Source organism: Oryctolagus cuniculus, chromosome X, assembly GCF_964237555.1.
Source record: "Oryctolagus cuniculus chromosome X, mOryCun1.1, whole genome shotgun sequence".
NCBI classification, from domain to species: Eukaryota; Metazoa; Chordata; class Mammalia; order Lagomorpha; family Leporidae; genus Oryctolagus; species Oryctolagus cuniculus.
In genome coordinates, this window is record NC_091453.1 from 7,440,963 (window position 1) to 7,456,022 (window position 15,060).

Sequence of the window (15,060 nt, forward strand, 5' to 3'; positions counted from 1 at the left end):
CTCCTGTTGTTGACTTTACCAATTGACACTCCTGTCTATGGCATCAGTAATCTCCCTATGCTCTAGTCATGAGTTTCCAAGGCTATGGAAGCCCTCTGAGTTCTCCGACTCTTATCTTGTTTAGACAAGGTCATAGTCAAAGTGGAGGTTCTCTCCTCCCTTCAGAGAAAGGTACCTCCTTCTTTGATGACCTGTAATTTAGACTATTTTTTATAGAGTCTGATGACTACAAAGTGAGAGATGTGTTACCAGGTTGATTGATTAGGCTTTGCTGTAATAAACTAATATAATTTGAACTTTTTCTAATAAGTTAATATACTTTGTTTATAAGCAAATATTTCCTCATTAAACCCATTGAAATGGAAAAATGAAAATTAGAATACTTTGTACACTAGAGAAAATTCTTTAACACAGAGAAAAAATTCTGAAAATACTTTTAAGCATTTCAGAAATATTTGCAATTCGATGGCATAGTTATAAATGTTCTTATCTAGAAATTAGAATATCTATAAGAAACTTATAAGAGGAATTCCTTAATATAGTGAAAGCTGGTAAAAGTCTCTCAAATATTTCATAGATCCATGCTCAGATGCAGTGGAGTTTGAAAAAATTTTGCTTTATTTGCATAAGCCAAACCTTTTAACTTCAGAGCATATTACATTTCAAATTCTGCAGTGAGTATTTAATACACTGTGTTTTTAAAAGGCCATCACTCCAAAAAAATGAGTGTTCCTTCAATAAAAATGTAAACTCTCAGCAAAGAACAGACATTTACTATATTAAATCTTTAGTGATAACATAGATAACATATTATTATTTAATGTTTATGCATCAAAACCTTCCTCCTTTTCCTCCTAGTTATCTGATGAATGTCGAGAGAATCCAAAATTTGATATAAAGTAGATATCCTGTGTTGAGCTAGTAATGCAGCTAAATTCATTGTACCATTTGCTTCCCTTTTTCACTCTGTCTTCTGCTTTGCTTCAGTTCTCAACACATTCAGAACGGAAGTAGAATACTGAGGCAGTCCCTCACTGATGGCCTGGTGACTTGTAGTCCCATTCTAAACCATGTCTAGTCTAAGTATTGAGCTTTTAAATAAACCATTAAAAAATAAATCTCTCTGTGCCTCAATTGCTTCAACTGTGAAAGGAGGGTAATTCAAATTCACCCTTTCCGGTCCATATAAACTCTAACATTCTTTGAGATTTATGGATTTTTTAAAATAAGAATCAGCCCTTAAGGCATTCTGATCTGGCTAAAAAGCCCATGAGGAGTATTTCAGGCATGGAAAGCCAAGACACTGTGGCAAAAAATGACCTAAATGAAAGACCTCTATGAATGAGATCCTGGTGGAAAGAAGGGGCCATCAAAGAAGGAGGTACCTTTCTCTGAAGGGAGGAGAGAACTTCCACTTTGATTTTTGCCTTGTCTAAATATGATAGAGTTTGTGAACTCAGGGGGCTTCCATAGCCTTGGCAGCTCATGACAAGAGCCTCGGGTGATTGCTGACGTCATAAATAAGAGTGTCATTTGTTAAATCAACAACAGGAGTCACTGTGCACCTGCTCCCCATGTAGGACCTCTGTCCTTAATGTGTTGTCTATGCGAATTAACGGTAAAATTACTACTCAAATAGTACTCTGTGTGTCTGTGTGGGTACAAACTGTTGAAATCTTTACTTAATATATTGTTCATCTGTATATAAAGATAATTAAAAATTAATCTTAATGAAGAATGGGATGAGAGAGGGAGTAGGAAATGGGATGGTTTGAGGGTGGGAGGGTGGTGATGGGAGGAAGAACCACAATAATCCAAAAGTTGTACTTTTGAAATTTATATTTATTAAATAAAAGTTTTCTATTAAAATAAATAAGATTTTGGATTTTATGACTTTACTTTTAGTTTTACATACAACAGTGTCATGTGTCGCTAAGTAGTTTGATCAAGGTCATCCTTTCTTCAATGGTTTCATATAAGGTCATCTTTTGATGAGTTTAGCCTTTCTATGGGGTGTATTGCAACTCACAGTTTGCTGCTTTAAATTTTTTAATTGTAACATATGAAAATTTCCCAAAATTATTCTAAGGTGGCAAAATGACTTCTTACATTTATTTACATAAGCCCTTTCTGCAACAATGTTTAGATGAAATACTTAGGATGAGTTACTATCTATAACTAGAAATCGAAAACTGAGGGCAAAGGAAAGAAGAAAACAAATATATTTAAAAAGTATCAGTCATATGATTGCTTTGAGTATGCTTCCTGTTTGTGAGATAATACAGCCATAACAAAATTAAAATTATGTTTAGCTTCATAACTTACTTTATAAAAAGGAGAAAGTGTATTCCCCTTAGGAAGCAGAGTTTTTACTTATACACACTCTAAAAGAAACTTGTGAGTCTTTAAGAAGAGGATACAGAAAAAAGGTGGGGGCCAGTGATGTGGATCACTAGGTTAATCTTTGGCCTGCAATGCTGGCATCCCACATGGGTGCCAGTTCTAGTCCTGGCTGCTCCTCTTCTGATTCAACTCTCTGCTAAGGCCTGGGAAGGCAGTGGAAGATAGCCCAAACCCTTGGGCCCCTGCACCCACGTGGGAGACCTGGAGGAAGCTCCTGGCTCCTGGCTCCTGGCTTTGGATTGGCTTAGCTCCAGCCATTGTGGCCATTTGGGGAGTGAAGCAGCAGATGGAAGACCTCTCTCTGTTTCTCTCTCTCACTGTCTGTAACTCTACCTCTCAAATAAATAAATAAAAGTCTTGAAAAGAAAAAAGCTGCATTATGTGCAGTTTATTTCCTGCTTTTTCATATATTTACTTTCCCAACTTTGGGGAAACAGAATTTTTCCTAGTATGAATAGTCATGACTATGTAAATGTTAATCAAATATATAGTAAAAAATGATTGTTTATAATCTCACAAATAAGTGAACTTAGGTTTTGATTCAAAAAATAAACTTTTGAATCCTTATAATCTTGCTGTATTGGGTAGCATACTTACAATGTATAATGCACTTAATATTCCATGTTCTAATTAGTATTTAACCCATTTAGTTATTTCTTTATCCAACTTCTCCCCAATCCTCACTTGATTATAGACCTACTAGTCTAGAAGTCCTACTTTTTCATTTGTAATTCTAACACTAGTTTCATTGCCTGTGCATATTAAAGTACTCAGTAAATATTTTAATGAATTAATAAAATACTGATTTTAATTACATTTATTCTCTCTTTCACAATGTAGAATTATGGCTTGGAGACAGAAAATCTGAAAACCCTTTCTCACAAGTTGAATGCATCTGCCAAAAATCTACAGAATTTTATAACAGGAAGGAGAAGGAGTGGCCATTATGATGGGAGGACCAGCCGAAAATTGCCAAATGACTTTCTGACTTCAGTTGTGGATCTGATTGGAGCAGCCAAGAGTCTACTTGCTTGGTTGGACAGGTATAGTCTTCTATATATTTAATAAATAACTCCTCCTCAGACATAATTTTAAATATATCATTATTTCAACTTTCTTTTTTAGAATGTATAATGTATATAATTTGTGATAAAACAATTTTGTATTGTAAAATAAGTAAGAAAATGAATATATATTTTATAATAAAACAGTAAAAAATCGTAAACATATATGCATTGAACAACTGAAAATATGTGAGGCAAAAACAAGTGATTCTGAGAGGAGATACTGAGAGATCTACAACTATTGGCAACTTTGATCATCTTGCCTCCATATTTGATGCAATGCATAGACAAGAATTTATAATGTACATTGCCTGAACATGATAATCACCTGGACCTGCTGCAGTCCGGTGGACACTCTTCCTGCCCACAGCAGAGCACATGGTGTGTCTAAGTGCCTGCACAGCAGTCTCCAAGAGACACTGTACTGTGGGTCATAAATCCATTCTCAAGGGATTTTAAATAGTAGAAATTATGTAAATAGGAATAATTCAACTAAACTCGAGATGGGTAAAACCAAAAGTGGTATCTAGAAAACCTATGACTGCTTTTGAGTTAAAACATAAACTTTTAAATAAGCCATAAGTTGAAGGAGAAGGCCCAAGGGAGCTTTTGTTTTTTCCCCCAGAAACCTTTTATTGAAGTTATACATATTGAGAAACATTGTGATTCTTTCCACCCTACCTGGCTCGCAGCCACGCTCCTACCAGTTTTCCTCCTCCCTCTCCTATTCCTATTCTTATTTTTACTAAGATCTATTTTCAATTAACTTTATACACATAAGATTAACCCTATACTAAGTAAAGAGTTCAGCAAATAGTATGGAAAAAAAAAACTTCCTCAACAGTTCCATTAAGGGTATTCAAATTTTATTGCATCTCAAAGTGTTAATTTCTCTTCTATAGATTACCTGTTCGGTACTCTATCAGTTACTATAGATCAGAGAGCCATATGGTATTGTCTTTTTGATACTGGTTTATTTCACTAAGGATAATGTTTTCCAGTCGCATCCATTTTTGTAGTGAAAGGATTGGACAAGAAGAATGTAGGGGTATCATCAAATAGCTATAAATCTTTCGTCAAATTTGATATATAACTCAGTAGGCAATGCACATTTAATCTCTGACAACTGTAAAATACCTTTATTGTTTTATAATCAGGATCACCATTTTGGTGTCTTAACAAAATTTATAGTAGTTCTTTGTCTCCTGATTTTTTTTTACTTTTCTTTTTAATTGGTTGTATTTAAATGACCATTGGAATTCTATATACTATTTTATATTTTAAATGAGTAGATAGACAAACACTTTTTTTTTGAGTTTAACTCATTTTCATTTGTTTTAGAACTTAACATGCATAAAAGCTTTCATAATATGAAATAAAAACAGCTTAGGTAAAAATTATATATATTACATATGTAGTTAAAACTGTTTATAAAAAGAACTATATAAGCTTCCTAGGTTTTGAAATGATCTGTAAGGAGCCTAATACATTATAATGGTTAAATAACCAAGATTAAGAATACTGTGGCATAGCGGGTAAAGCCACCACCTAAAGTGCCAGCATCCCATATGGGTGCCAGTGCAAATCCCAGCTACTCTATTTCCCATCCAGCTTTCTGGTATGGCCTGGGAAAGCAGTAGAGCATGACCCAAGTGCTTGGGCCCCTGCACCCACATGAGAGACCTGTAAGAAGCTCCTGTTTCCTGGCTTCAGATCCTCTCAACTCTGACCATTGTGGCCAGTTGAGGGGTAAACTAGCAGATGGAAGACTTTCTCTCTCTCTCTCTCTGCCTTTGCAAATCTGCCTTTTAAATAACTAAATACATCTTTAAAAAAAGAGAATACTATGTATCTCATTAGAAACTCTGATAATGTAAAATTTTACCAGAATTCTTGGATAAATGCCATTAGGATACACACACTCACATACACATCCATCCATATTACATTTTGACATTTTAAAAACAGGAGACTGAATTAAAATTAAATTATTTGTATTTTAATGTAAAAGAATAATTTTGATTTTATATTGTATGAATTTATTAATGTAAGTGCTAATACTAAATCCAAATCTAAATTCTAAGTTGAATATTACTAACTTTTTGGTAACTAATGGACATATTGTTTTGCATTATAATATTACATTTTTTTGAAATATTTATTAACTTGAAAGTCAGAATTACACAAAGAGAGAAGGAGAGGCAGAGAGAAAGAGAGAAGTCTTCCATCTGCTGGTTCACTCCCCAGTTTGCTTCAGCAGCCAGAGCTGCGCCGATCCAAAGCTAGGAGCCAGGAGATTCTTCTGGATCTCCCTCGTGGGTGCAGGAGCCCAAGGACTTGAACCATCTTCTGCTGCTTTCCCAGGCCATAGCAGAGAGCTGGATCAGAAGTGGAGCAGCCGAGACTCGAACCGGCTCCCATATGAGATGCTGGCACTGCAGACAGCAGCTTTACCCTCTACGCCACAGCACCAGCCCCATCATTAAAATTTAAGCCCCATATTATATAATACATTTCAATTGTTTAAAGTAATTGCATTTTAAATATATATATACACATATACACACACACACTCTAAAACTTAATTAGTAGTCAGTAAGTAAAATATGGCTTAGTCCATAAGTAATGTAATACATTTTTTTAAGATTCATATATTTATTTGAAAGACAGAATTACAAAGAAGCAGAAGCAGAGAGAGAAAGAGAGAGTTTTCATGTGCTGGTTCACTCCCAAAAGGGCTGCAGTGGCAGGAGCTGGGCCAATGGAAAGCCGGGAGCTGGAAGCTTTCTCTGGGTCTCCCACATGGGTGCAGGGACCCAAGGACTTGGGCCATCTTCTACTGCTTTCCCAGGCCATAGCAAAGAGCTGGATCGGAAGTGAAACTGGGACGCGAGCTGGCATCCCATATGGGATGCCAGCTCTGCAGGCTGTGGCTTCACCTGCTATGCCACAGCACTGGCCCCAGTACATTTGTTTTGAGAGGATTTAAAGTAATCAGAAAGCTTAAAGAATACATACTTGACTTAGTTATATTTTCTTTCACTGCCAACAACCCTGTAAGTATAAATTTGCTCATCCTGCATATTTGTTATTTTTTAATTCCATTACATTTTCTTTTCATACTAATATCTGATAGGTAGGTAGGTAGGTAGGTAGATAAAGCTAAGAACTTATTGAGTAGGTAGGGCAGTAGATAGAGTGATTATAGAATGTTTTTTACGTCTTAATGACAAATTTGTTTATAAAATCAGACAGATTGCTTCTGCCACTATAGTGATTGCTGAGATTTTATTGTATTTTCGATCTTTATGGTGGCATTATTTTTATAATCTATTAAGATGCTTTTGGTAAATACATATTCAGCTACAAAACACATGGGTACCTGCCTCATACCAAAACACACACAGAGCAATCCAAAAAGTTGATCAGTGGTATTTTGTATTTGTTTCATCAAATGAGACAGAAAGCCTAAAGGAAATCACTTATATCATCTGTTTAGCTTCCATTGATGCAGAGGTTCTCACATGTTTATTTTGTGTTATATTGCAGTGGTCAATTTAATAAAAAATCATTTAACATTTTGATCATGAGGAAAAATAAGTACCTGGAAGGATACAAAAGGAAAACTGTGTGATAACTTCAGAATCTTCTTTTGAGGGGCAGCCATTGTGGTTCAGTGCGTTAAGCCACCTCTTATGACATATGTATTCCTTATTGTAGTGTCTAGTTCAAGTCCTGGCTACTCAGCTTCTGATAAAGCTTCCTACTTATGTGCATGGGAGGCAGCAGGTGGTGGATCAAGTACTGGGATTCCTGCCACCCGTGTGAGACACATAGCTGGAGTTCCAGGCTCCTGGCTTTGGCCCACCCCTAGCTGTTGCAGTCATTTGGGGAGTGAACCAGAAGATGGAAGATGTCTCAGTCTCTGCCTCTCTCAGTCTCATTCTGCTTTTCAAATAAATAAACATTAAAAGGATCTGATGAGGCCTTTGTAAATCCAAAAAAGAAATTGAAGTTTCTTTTTGAAGATCTTTTGTAGAGAAATTCAGCTTTAGACTGACTTGCCTTAGTGATAATGCTTTATCAGCTTAAATTTGCTTGGGAAAAAAGCAGAAAAAGAAAAAAAAAGATTCTATTCCATGTTTATGCATTTGGACACTTTGCTGAAGACAGTAGAGATCTCATTAGGGTCATTGTTCATATCTGTGAATGTTTTAGATCACTTGGGCTATAGTGTTGGAGAAGATTAAAGAAGGGTAGAAGAGAAGCCAATTAGGCTCTTTTAGGAATTAATTATGCTGCAAATATTGGTAGTTATTCTGATGCTTAGCTTTGATGATGGTAATGTCTGTTGGGCACTAATACCTCCAGATGCACTCATTTAGTCAAAAACAACTCTAGAAAGACTGCCTTCGTTTTACAAATAGGAAAACTAGGACTTTGGGCGGTTAAGATCACCCCGGTTAGAATGACTCACATGCAGAAATCTACCAACAACAGATGCTGGCGAGGATGTGGGGAAAAAGGGACACTAACCCACTGTTGGTGGGGATGCAAACTGGTCAAGCCACTATGGAAGTCAGTATGGAGATTCCTCAGAAACCTGAATATAACCCTACCGTTCGACCCAGCCATCCCACTCCTTGGAATTTACCCAAAGGAATTCAAATTGGCAAACAAAACAGCGGTCTGCACCCTAATGTTTATTGCAGCTCAATTCACAATAGCCAAGACCTGGAACCAACCTAAATGCCCATCAACGGTAGACTGGATAAAGAAATTATGGGATATGTACTCTTTAGAATACTATACCGCAGTAAGAAACAACGAAATCCAGTCATTTGCAACAAAATGGAGGAATCTGGAACACATCATGCTGAGTGAAATAAGCCAGTCCCAAAGGGACAAATACCATATGTTCTCCCTGATCGGTGACAACTGACTGAACACCAAAAAGGAAACCTGTTGAAGTGAAATGGACACTATGGGAAACGGTGACTTGATCAGCATAGCCCTGACTGTTAATGAACAACTTAATACATTATCCCTCTTAGTAGTTTTTTGTCTGTTCTACTTAATATGACTGGTTTAATTCTGTAATTAATACACAGTTATTCTTAAGTGTTGAAATTTAACTGAAATGTGATCCCTGTTAAACATAACAGTGAGAATAAGAGAGGGAAGAGATGTATAATTTGGGACATGCTCAAGCTGACTTGCCCCAAATGGTAGAGTTAGAAACATACCAGGGGACTCCAATTTAATCCCATCAAGGTGGCATGTACCAATGCCATCTCACCAGTCCAAGTGATCAATTTCAGTTCACAATTGATCATAATGAAAGGACTAAGAGTCAAAGGAAGGACATAAACAAGTCTAGTACCTGCTAATACTAACCGATAGAATAAATAAAGGGGAGAGTGATCCAACATGGGAAGCGAGATACTCAGCAGACTCATAGAATGGCAGATGTCCTAAACAGCACTCTGGCCTCAGAATCAGCCCAAAAGGCATTCGGATCTGGCTGAAAAGCCCATGAGAGTATTTCAGGCATGGAAAGCCAAGACACTCTGGAAAAAAAAAAAAAACAACCCTAAATGAATGATCTCTGTGAGTGAGATCCCAGTGGAAAGAACAGGTCTTCAAAGAAGGAGGTACCTTTCTCTGAAGGGAGGAGAGAACCTCCACTTTGACTATGACCTTGTCTAAACAAGATAAGAGTCGGTGAACTCAGAGGGCTTCCATAGCCTTGAAAACTCATGACTGGTGCATAGGGAGATTACTGATGCCATAGACAGGAGTGTCAATTGGTAAAGTCAACAACAGGAGTCGCTGTGCACTTACTCCTCATGTAGGATCTCTGTCCTTAATGTGCTGTGCATTGAGATTTAATGCTATAACGAGTACTCAAACAGTATATTTCGCTTTGTGTTTCTATGGGGGTGCAAACTGTTGAAATCTTTACTTAATGCATACTAAACTGATCCTCTGTAAAAAAAAAAGAAGAAGAAATTATGAATTCCCAACTTGACTCTCACTGGGATTAAACATGACAATAGGTCTGATCTGATTTCATCATCATTTAAAAAAAATCATCTATTATTTTTCACTTTATGTTTATGTGTGGGAGCAAACTGTTGAAATCTTTACTTAATGTATACTAAGCTGATCTTCTGTATATTAAGATAATCGAAAATGAATCTTGATGTGAATGGAAGGGGAGAGGGAGTGGGAAAGGGGAGGGTTGTGGGTGGGAGGGACGGTATGGGGGGGAAGCCATTGTAATCCATAATTCGTACTTTGGAAATTTATATTCATTAAATAAAAGTTTAAAAAATAAAAAAAACCAAATGGCAAGTGAATGGTGGAATCAGGATTCAGTCCTTACATTCTGACGTTAGAGCTCATACTCTCCAGTGCTGTTTATTGAGATTTTTAATTAGTGAAGCTGCAGTGAGCATGGAAGAATTTTAGAGTTACTTATGCCCATATTTATGTCTTGGTGACAGGTAAGATCTAAATATTAAGAGAAAGGGAGACATCTGGAATGAATAAGAGATATTTGACTTGGCTGAACAAGCAGATGGTAGTACCCTTAACAAAATAGGAGATCTAAGGAAAGTTTTAGAACAGATTTCTCTTATCTTGCTCTATTTTGACACTTCAACCCTCATTTTGTATAATTTACTTATGTATTATATTTATTGTTTTCATCTGCATGTGCTTTATGTACCATATACTTCAAGACAACAAGGATTTTTCATCAACTTTGTTAACTAACACCGCAGTTATCTAGGCAACTTCTTTACCTATAGTAGCTGCGCAATAAATATTTTTGAGTGAATGGAGGTAAATGGGTTAAGGAATGAGCCCTCAGAACACCAGCAATTGAAGGTTCATTAGAAGAAGTTAAGCTTTTCAGGGGAAAAATAAAAAAGTCACAACGGAGAGGTAGGAAGAAAATAGTTGAAAGTGGGGTCCTGCAAGCAAGGGAGTAAAGAGTTTTAAGGAAAAAAGGATGTGTTCCATAGGGGCAGATGCTTCTGAGAGATTATATAGGGTAATAGCTGAAACTATGGGGTAGATTGGGGAAATTTAGGTATATGTGTCTTCGGTTGGTTGGAAGGTAAATGTGAGCATTCTTTGAGGGAAAAAAAATCTTTTTTTTGAAATGATTTGTAGTTCAGGGTAGTTTTATATAATATTAACTTATATTTCTTACAGACTTTCAATCTTTTAGGGAAATGGAAAAGAAGAAAGGTAAATGATGAGTGCTACTAATGTATTTGTGAGCTTGGCTTTATTTCCTCTTCTACCATGAGCTGTATGAATAACCTAACTGCTGCTTGGTTCATATAAATTTCAGAAGGTCCTGAGATCAATTTAAATCTAACAGGTTTTTATCTGTAGCTCTGCTGGATGAAATGTGTAGATTGTTTGTTTTCCTGACAAGTAGGCCGTAGTTTAGCTAGATATTGTTAATAGATGTGTGTTTTAGTTACATTGGTATTACTTTCAAGGAAAAAGAAATTTTGTTTAGACAGCATCAAGAAGTACAAGTCAACATTCCACATGTTTCATTGTGTCCTACAAACTTTATACATGGAGCAAAACAATTAATCAAATGCTAGAAAAGTGAAAAATCAGGATTTTCCATGGCAGTTATTGTGAGTCCTTGTCAACATGTGTGATAACATAGTATAAAAGAAGAGTGAGTTGAGAAATGGTTGAGTCTCAGCTGTATGTCTAGGCCTTGGTAACTTGAACCTTAACCTCTAGTTTTATTTTATTTTTGAGTAAGTATACATGACCTGCAGAATAAGAACTGAATTTCTTTTTTCTTTTAAAGATTCGTTTATTTATTTGAAAGGTGGAATTATACAGCAAGAAGGAGAAAGAGAGAAGACCTGAATTTAGCACCAGTATTCTATAATTTATCAACTTTTATTGCCAAAATTGCATTAGTAATACTTCCAACTTATTTTGCTTTATATACTATCAGAAGATAAACACTGAGAAATTTTGTGACTTTTAAAATCGTGATTTAAGTTCCTACTTTAAATAAATTTAGTTAGTATTTTCATTTGTTTCATCTTAATTTACAAAGCAAATTGTTCTGTAGTTAGATTGCTTTATGTAGGGTAAGATTGTGTCTTGTCTTTATTTTTGTATGCTTTTGAATAACTTACAACTTAAAATACTTATAAAAGTTCCATAGAAATAATATTGACCATAAATTGATAGTATTTTGGCTTGTCATAGCTTTGCTTGAAATTTGGGGCTTTTTTTTTAAAGATTTATTTATTTGAAAAGCAGAGTTACAGACAGGCAGAGGCAGAGCATAAGCGAGAGAGAGAGAGAGAGAGAGAGAGAGAGGTCTTCCATCTGCTGGTTCACTCTCCAGATGGCTGCAGCGGCTGGATCTGCGCCATCCGAAGCCAGGAACCAGAAGCTTCTTCCAGGTCTCTCATGCGAGTACTTGGGCCATCTTCACTGCTTTCCCCGGCTATAGCAGAGAGCGGGATCAGAATTGGAGCAGCTAGGACTTGAATCAGCATCCATATGGGATGCCGACACTGTAAGCGGTAGCTTTACTCACTATGCCATAGCACCAGCCCCTGAATTTGGGGGCTTTAAAATGGCCACTGCAGGGGTGGGCATTTGGCCTGCTTGTCAACTTCAGTTAGGATATGTCATATATCAGAGTCCCTGGATTCAAATCCTAGCTGCAGTTCCCAGTTCCAACTTGCTGCTAGTGTAGGTCATAGAAGATAGCAGTTGATGGCTCAAGTGGTTAGGTCTTTGCCACGCACATTGGAGACCTAGATTGAATTCCCAACCCTTGGCTTTGGCTTAGCCCTGTCTTGGCCATTGCAGACATTTGGGGAGTGGTCCAGAGGGTGGTAGTATTTTCTTTCTCTGCCTCTCAAAAGAAAATGGCCGTTGCAATTGAATATTGCCAAGCCCTTGATTTTTTTTTTTTTTTTTTTTTTTTTTTTTTTTGGCCAGGCAGAGTTAGACACTGAGAGAGAGACACAGAGAGAGAGACAGAGAAAGGTCTTCCTTCTGTTGGTTCACCCAAATGGCTGTTATGGCCGGCGCGCTGCGCCTATCCAGAGCCAGGAGCCAGGTGCTTCCTCCTGGTCTCCCATGCGGGTGCAGGGCCCAAGCACTTGGGCCATCCTCCACTGCCTTCCCGGGCCACAGCAGAGAGCTGGACTGCAAGAGGAACAACCGGGACAGAATCCAGCGCCCCAACTAGGACTAGAACCCAGGGTGCCGGTGCTGCAGGTAGAGGATTGGCCTAGTGAGCCGTGGTGCTGGTAGGTTATTTTGATTTTTAACAACAGGCTTCGTTTTTAAGCAGGAATAGGGTTTTTTAATGTCAAGAAATTATATTTTGGAGCAAACTTGCATACATAGCAGTATGATTTGAGTTTATTTCAATTATTATTTCAAGTGATTAGAAGGGAGAGAGAGGAAAGAGTAGGTGAAAATCTTATTTCATTCTGGATACTATAATAGCTGCTTTATAGCATATATCAATTCATTGAATACTTTTTTTTTTATTTTTTTTTAACTTTTATTTAATGAATATAAATTTCCAAAGTACGAATTATGGATTACAATGGCTTCCCCCCCCATATCATCTCTCCCACCCGCATCCCTCCCCTTTCCCACTCCCTCTCCCCTTCCATTCACATGAGGATTCATTTTCGATTCTCTTTATATACAGAAGATCAGTTTAGCATACATTAAGTAAAGATTTCAACAGTTTGCTCCCACACAAACATAAAGTGAAAAATAATAGATGATTTTTTTTAAATGATGATGAAATCAGATCAGACCTATTGTCATGTTTAATCCCAGTGAGAGTCAAGTTGGGAATTCATAATTTCTTCTTCTTCTTTTTTTTTAACAGAAGATCAGTTTAGTATACATTAACTAAAGATTTCAACAGTTTGCACCCCCATAGAAACACAAAGCGAAATATACTGTTTGAGTACTCGTTATAGCATTAAGTCTCAATGTACAGCACATTAAGGACAGAGATCCTACATGAGGAGTAAGTGCACAGCGACTCCTGTTGTTGACTTTACCAATTGACACTCCTGTCTATGGCATCAGTAATCTCCCTATGCACCAGTCATGAGTTTTCAAGGCTATGGAAGCCTTTTGAGTTCACCGACTCTTATCTTGTTTAGACAAGGTCATAGTCAAAGTGGAGGTTCTCTCCTCCCTTCAGAGAAAGGTACCTCCTTCTTTGAAGACCTGTTCTTTCCACTGGGATCTCACTCACAGAGATCATTCATTTAGGGTTGTTTTTTTTTTTTTTCCAGAGTGTCTTGGCTTTCCATGCCTGAAATACTCTCATGGGCTTTTCAGCCAGATCCGAATACCTTTTGGGCTGATTCTGAGGCCAGAGTGCTGTTTAGGACATCTGCCATTCTATGAGTCTGCTGAGTATCTCGCTTCCCATGTTGGATCACTCTCCCCTTTATTTATTCTATCGGTTAGTATTAGCAGGTACTAGACTTGTTTATGTCCTTCCTTTGACTCTTAGTCCTTTCATTATGATCAATTGTGAGCTGAAATTGATCACTTGGACTGGTGAGATGGCATTGGTACATGCCACCTTGATGGGATTAAATTGGAGTCCCCTGGTATGTTTCTAACTCTACCATTTGGGGCAAGTCAGCTTGAGCATGTCCCGAATTGTACATCTCTTCCCTCTCTTATCCCCACTCTTATGTTTAACAGGGATCACATTTCAGTTAATTTTCAACACTTAAGAATAACTGTGTATTAATTACAGAATTAAACCAGTCATATTAAGTAGAACAGACAAAAAACTACTAAGAGGGATAATGTATTAAGTTGTTCATTAACAGGGCTATGCTGATCAAGTCACCGTTTCCCATAGTGTCCATTTCACTTCAACAGGTTTCCTTTTTGGTGTTCAGTCAGTTGTCACCGATCAGGGAGAACATATGGTATTTGTCCCTTTGGGACTGGCTTATTTCACTCAGCATGATGTGTTCCAGATTCCTCCATTTTGTTGCAAATGACTGGATTTCGTTGTTTCTTACTGCGGTATAGTATTCTAAAGAGTACATATCCCATAATTTCTTTATCCAGTCTGCCGTTGATGGGCATTTAGGTTGGTTCCAGGTCTTGGCTATTGTGAATTGAGCTGCAATAAACATTAGGGTGCAGACCGCTGTTTTGTTTGCCAATTTGAATTCCTTTGGGTAAATTCCAAGGAGTGGGATGGCTGGGTCGAATTCTTACAAAGCTTATATAATTAACCCCATTTTACTATGAAATATTAAGTAATTTATTTAAAGTCATTGATCTAGTATGAAGATTATACTCTAATATGGTTTTATTTGATACCAAAGGCCTTATTTTTTTTCTCCTTTATGTTCCTTTGTCATGCTTCATCTTCTTTTGAATTCTAATTTTTAGGATTTTAAGAAAGTATCATAGAAAGCAGCATGTAAACATTTTTTATGCTTTAATGTTCTCAAAATCTGAACAACACTACCTCTTTTCTGTTTTTGCTCTCAAATTGATGTATAGAATTTTATTT

The 15,060-nt window shown here is 37.0% G+C and overlaps 1 protein-coding gene across 7 annotated transcripts in view; it reads left to right on the forward strand.

Annotated features, from left to right (window-relative positions):
• The window catches only part of CNKSR2 (connector enhancer of kinase suppressor of Ras 2), a 315,289-nt gene that overhangs the window by 56,748 nt on the left and 243,481 nt on the right, over positions 1–15,060 (forward strand). For all 7 annotated transcript variants that reach the window (XM_002719953.5, XM_002719954.5, XM_070067189.1 and 4 more), the window contains exon 3: positions 3,244–3,446. In XM_002719953.5, the coding sequence (XP_002719999.1) occupies positions 3,244–3,446 (203 nt within the window). The remainder of the gene's footprint in view (positions 1–3,243; positions 3,447–15,060) is intronic.